Genomic DNA, 6,362 nt, shown 5'->3' on the forward strand with positions numbered 1-6,362 from the left:
ATTCTGTTATTCTGTCACACATTTGCATATTAATGTTTATTATACCTGATGCAGAAAAAAAAACAATACCTCAGTCCGTCAATGGATTTAAGTCCACCAGTAAGAAGTTCTAATGACCACTATTGTTCTAATGCATGTATGTTGTGTTCTAGGCTACAGGTGCTTGATCTTACATAATAAATATATCAAAAACACACGTACACTTTAAGTTACAGTATAACATAATGTGCGATAATACTGAAACCGTTTAAAAACCACCCTCGCCACTTTAGAAGCTTTTAAAATAAATAAGACATTAAAGGACAGATTTGAAGTAGTGCAAAGAGAACATAAAATACACACTTACTAAATAAAAATACCACATGAAGTTAAGCGTGATGCCATAACTTTTACCTTCAGTAACTTCTTTAGATTTGTCTTGGTTTAGATGGGTCCAGAATCATTGGTCGCAAAGCTGAAAAAAACGCAGTGAGATGCCAAACTACACTTAATAAACACACATATATTTATATCTGTCAATTTAGATAATCCAACATAGTAAGTGGCATGTTTAGGGAACCCACAAGAACTCAGGAAAAACTGGCATGACAAGGATATAATTTTTTAATATTTTCCCTCTACTGACTTCATTAACCGTTTAATGGTCTGCTCAACCATTTGGTTGAGCTTACTTTGAGTCTAAATACTTGGGTAAAAATAAGCTGTATTTAAATAATCTACTACTTGTTTGTGTGTTCAACTCAAAAATATAGGTAGATGGTTTTAAGAACCTATATGTGAAATTACAGCTTGCAGCTGAACAATCATCCATGAAAGTTGCATAATTTTTGTGATCACCTTAACTGTTTGGTAGAAGCTTATTAAAGATACTATGTGCACTAGTAAAAACATATTAATTGTTTGTTAATGGTATAATCCCAAGAAACTAAGAAATGCAAAATAAATAAATATATATGATGGTTTTCTTGGTAAGACCATTAAAGGATTAATGATGTTGTTTTATTTTGTATTTCAAACACAAATAAAATGTTTCTATAAATGTCAAAGGGAATCGATAAATTTTTTACCTAAATATAATTAAATAGCAATGCATTTAGCTATTTTATTTTGCTATTTTATTTATTTTGCTGATATACTTCTGATATACTTCTGTGTTCAACTCAACAATATTGGTAGATGGTTTTAATAATAAACCTGTATGTCAAATGACAGCCTACAGCTAAAAAATCATCCACGAAAGCTGCATCACCTCTGCAAGCTTTAACATGATTTTCATGTTAAAGACGTTTCTATACATGTCAAAGATAAACGATTAATTTTACCTAAATATAATTAAATAGCAATGCATTTTTTGCTGTTTTTATTTTTGCAGTTTTAAGATTTCTGATATATTGCTGAGTATATAAATTATACGAGTTTGGGTAATTAAAGCAATTTAAATTAAAGAGGTTGTATAATTTCATAGCTGTTGGGAGAAAGTAATTTGTTGTTTGTTTATTTGGTTTTACAGTCTTTAGCTGTGTCTATTCCTTTTATAGTACTTTTTATAATTGCATACATTAAATACAAAAAATATCAATTTATTTCTATCTACCCTAAACGGGAACAGTCACGCATGATGTGTTATCCAAATGTTTTTTATCCATGAAACCCATTCCAAAAATTTGAAATGACGAAAAATAAATGAATTATGACATGACTTTTCCCCGACAATTAATGCAATTCCTTCGTAATACCACGCACAATATTTTTTGGCTTGAGTTCTCTCTTGTATAATGCAGAAAAAATGACATGGTAAACGTTTTGTTTTTTGCTTGTTTGTTTGTTTAGAAATGGTTTTGGGGTGGGCATCAACGTTTTGCCAATACACACCTTTTTCTCCGACAATTCATGCAATTCCTTGGTAATATCACCACAATCATTTTTTTAGACTTAAGTTCTCTCCATAAAAAAGAAAAACTGACATGGTCCAGATTTCTAAAGGTTTTGTTTGTTTGTTTAGAAATGGTTTTGGGGTGGGCATCAACGTTTTGCCATTACACACCTTTTTCTCCGACAATTCATGCAATTCCTTGCTTATGCCACCACAACATTTTTGGCTCGAGTTTTCTCTTGTATAACACAGAAAAAATGACATGGTCCAGATTTCTAAAGGTTTTGTTTTTTGCTTGTTTGTTTGTTTGTTTAGAAATGGTTTTGGGGTGGGCTTCAATGTTTTGCCATTACACACCCTTTTCTCCGACAATTCATGTAATTCCTTGCTTATGCCACCACAATTATTTTTGAGTTCTCTCCTGTAAAAAAAGGAAAGAATTACTTGGTCCAGATTTCTAAAGGTTTTGTTTTTTGCTTGTTTGTTTGTTTGTTAAGAAATGGCTTTGGGGTGGGCATCAACGTTTTGCCATTACACACCCTTTTCTCCGAAAATTCATGCAATTTCTGGCTCATGCCACCACAATACTTTGGCTTGAGTTCTATCTTGTATAATACAAAAAAATGACATGGTCCAGATTTCTAAAAGTTTTGTTTACAAAAGTTTTTCCTTGCCACAGTCGCCCTCGGCTTGCTCATCAGGGGTTTTTGTATCTGTTGGTCCTGGATTTTGTAAAGTTGCTTTGAGACAATGTCTATTGTAAAAAGCGCTATATAAATAAAGTTGACTTGACTTGTTTGTTTGTTTAGAAATGGTTTTAGGGTGGGCATCAACGGTTTGCCATTACACACCCTTCTCTCCGACAATTCATGCAATTCCTTGCTCATGCCACCACAATCCTTCATAGCGTCATCATTAGAAATAACCAGAATCCTTCATGGCATCATCATTAGAAACCTCTCGTGGCATCTTTATTATGAAGAATGTCCACAGTGCTAAAGTTCCTGATTTGAAAGCTTTGTAGATCCCTGTCACATGTCAAAAAGTCCTAGTGCTCCTCATAAACTAGTGCGCGGCTGAGTATTTCATCCTCTTCTGCTTTTGTCTCTGGTTGCAGAACCAGACCCGCACCACGTTCTTCTTGAGGTCGAGCTTCTCTGCGATGGCGGCGATCTTCTCGGATGAGGGTCGTGGTTGGATAGCGAAGTAAGCCTCTAGTGAGCGCTTCTCTGGTGCCGCGATGGAGGTGCGTTTGCGCTTACTTTCCCCGTTGCCGTTCAGCAGCATGTCTGCCCTGGCGCTGGTGTCGCGGTGCGCCGCTTCGGCCTCGTCCAGCCAGGTCTGCAACACTGGCCTCAGCGCGATCATGTTGTTGTGCGAGAGAGTCAGAGACTCGAAGCGGCAGATGGTACTCTGACTGAGGGAACCCACGCCCGGGATCTTAAGGTTGGCAAGCGCTGAGCCCACATCTGCCTGGGTCACACCGAGCTTGATGCGCCGCTGTTTGAAACGCTCGGCGAATGCTTCTAGCTCTCTCGGATCCGAGTCCGTGTCTCCGCCGGGAAGATTCTGGAGGTGTGCATGAGGGTGAGGGTGTGCATGAGGGTGCGAGTGCGGGTGCGTCGCAGCCTGGTGAAGGTGGCACCATGCCTGAAGGTGATGCTGGTTCGCCTGACTGGGTAATATTGACGGATCCTGTGCCATTCCACCCATGGCCAGGGCGGATGACAGATGTTCAAGCAGCTCTCCCTCCAGCGCCTGGCTCAGATTGTGGTGGTGATGGGATGCGCTGGTGGAAATGGGTGCAGAGGAGGCAGATGTGGCGCACGCGCCGGTGCTCATGGCGTGGTACTGTGTGGAGTGCGGCTTGGTGAGGTCGGCGACCGCCAGCAGGCTTTCATCAAATGCGCCAAATAGATTGGCCTGGAGCTGTGTGTTTGGATAGAGAAAATAGGGCAAGAGTCAGTAGAGGAATTGCATTCGCACGGGATTTGGAAAAGGCGAGTGCGTTTACATCATAAAAATCATGAGTGGAGCTTGAATAGGCATGACAGTGGGCACCAGAGAGAAAGACTCAGGGAGGAACTATAAGACGGGCAAAGCAGTGTTGGACAGCAGTACTTTTACAAGGAACGATTTATAGCAGGAAACTCATTTTCATCCTAGAGTAACTACATAAACAGCTTATTATTATTATTATTATTATTATTGTTATGATTATAATAATAATAATTATTATTACTATTATTAGTAGTAGTAGTACTATAGTAGTAGTAGTATTAGTAATAGTAGTAGTGTTATTTATTATTACTATTATTATTATTAGTAGTAGTAGTAGTAGTGATAGTAGTAGTGTTATTTATTATTATTATTATTAGTAGTAGTAGTAGTAGTAGTAGTGTTATTTATTATTATTATTATTATTATTATTATTATTAGTAGTAGTAGTAGTAGTAGTGTTATTTATTATTATTAGTAGTAGTAGTAGTAGTATTAGTAATAGTAGTAGTGTTATTTATTATTATTATTATTATTATTAGTAGTAGTAGTAGTAGTATTAGTGTTATTTATTATTATTATTATTAGTAGTAGTAGTAGTATTAGTAATAGTAGTAGTGTTATTTATTATTATTATTAGTAGTAGTAGTAGTGTTATTTATTATTATTATTAGTAGTAGTAGTAGTGATAGTAGTAGTGTTATTTATTATTATTATTATTAGTAGTAGTAGTAGTAGTAGTGTTATTTATTAGTAGTAGTAGTAGTAGTAGTAGTGATAGTAGTAGTGTTATTTATTATTATTATTATTAGTAGTAGTAGTAGTAGTGTTATTTATTATTATTATTATTATTAGTAGTAGTAGTAGTGTTATTTATTATTAATATTATTATTAGTAGTAGTAGTAGCAGCAGTAGTAGTAGTAGTAGTAGTAGTAACAGTAGTAGTGTTATTATTATTATTATTATAATTATTATTATATTTAACTGTGCATCTATAATTTGTTAATTAACACCACATCCATAATTTGGTCAACCAAACCAAATCAAACTGCTTTGAATCAGGTCCAAGAATCGTTATTTCACTAATTCCAAGCACTAAGAATAGTATTAAGAATAAATTGTGTTAAGTCCATGGTTTAATACTAGGGGTGGATATAATGTTAACCACTTATAACACTCTCATGCCTTGGATGTTACCACGCACTGAGAATTAAGGGTTCTTCTATTCCTCATGAGAAATCTAAACCAAGTTAATTTAGCATTTTTGGCCATAAACTGATGCTGCATATGATGTTGTTTGTTGTAGCTGTATATATTGTTTTGGATTGTTTGGCTCAGTGTTTAGTTGAACATTACAATATTTTTTTTACAATATTCCCATGTCAATGTCATGACATATTTTTAAATAAATATTACTAAATATTACTACAGTTTTTATATAGTTAGTATGATAAAGCAGAGCGTAGTGATAGTAGTACAAAATACTAATTATAATAATAATTCCAAAGAGGTTTACATTTTTAATGACAGACAAATTATTGTTATTATTATTATTATTTGTATTATTATTTTGTATGTAAAGTGCTGTATGTAAAATATATATGCATTATAGTACATGTTTACCAAAATATTACATTGGGATATATTTTTGGAGAGTAGCTTATAGAAAACTACATTTTGAAGTAGCTCCCCCAATTATTGACACAAGTAGGGAAAAGGAAACACGCAAGTCCAGAGTTAGAACAACCCCTAAACATGCATTATTATTATTATTATTATTATTATCATCATCATTATTATTATTATTATGTTGTAGCTTTCTCTCTGCACGTACCTGCGGTGCAGGCAGGCACACCCGGCGCATTTCAGAGCTGGCATGCATGGGGAAGTGCTGCTGCTTGCTGTTCATGGTCATCATGGTTGCTGCGAGCTGTGACGGAGGGCAAACCGCCTCTCTGCATCCAAGTTCCCACTGTGAAGCTCTTTCCCTCCCTCGGTGCCACCGTCCGGATCTCCCCCCTCCCCCAGCACTCACCTGCTCAGGGTCTCAGTTTACAACCTGCAAGCCATAGAGCAATCATCATGCTTCCTACATGCATGTCAAACGTATCAGGAGCAGCTTCTACATCTTATTTTCAGGATTTATAACAGAGTAAGAATTTTATACCAATACCAAGAAAAATCCACAAAAAGCAATCTAAAGGGTTCTGGAATTTCTCTCTTTATAACCAGACAGACATCCTTATCATTGTCGTGAATAATATTACACCAGCACGTTCCTATACATTCCCATTTAAAGATTTAAAAATAAATTATATATTTAAAAAAACAATGATTTTTTACCCCAAATAGCAACACTAGAGAATGATTTAGCAGCTTAAAAAGTGATTTCAAGTACATACATGCTTTAATAAAATTTTAGCAAAAATTAAGTGCCACATTTTAAAATAAGTACATTTTTTTAAGTACAATAAAAATTAACACACATTT

The 6,362-nt window shown here is 35.2% G+C and overlaps 1 protein-coding gene across 1 annotated transcript; it reads right to left on the reverse strand.

Annotated features, from left to right (window-relative positions):
* Positions 1-2,938: 2,938 nt before the first annotated feature.
* LOC134330641 (POU domain, class 4, transcription factor 3-like) lies at positions 2,939-5,790 on the reverse strand. The gene is made up of 2 exons (XM_063011848.1): positions 5,707-5,790; positions 2,939-3,802 (listed from the first exon to the last, which is right to left on the reverse strand). The coding sequence occupies exons 1-2, from the start codon at positions 5,788-5,790 to the stop codon at positions 2,939-2,941; spliced, it is 948 nt and encodes a 315-aa protein (XP_062867918.1).
* Between the last annotated feature and the right edge of the window lie 572 nt (positions 5,791-6,362).

Source organism: Trichomycterus rosablanca, chromosome 16, assembly GCF_030014385.1.
Source record: "Trichomycterus rosablanca isolate fTriRos1 chromosome 16, fTriRos1.hap1, whole genome shotgun sequence".
Classification (NCBI taxonomy): domain Eukaryota; kingdom Metazoa; phylum Chordata; class Actinopteri; order Siluriformes; family Trichomycteridae; genus Trichomycterus; species Trichomycterus rosablanca.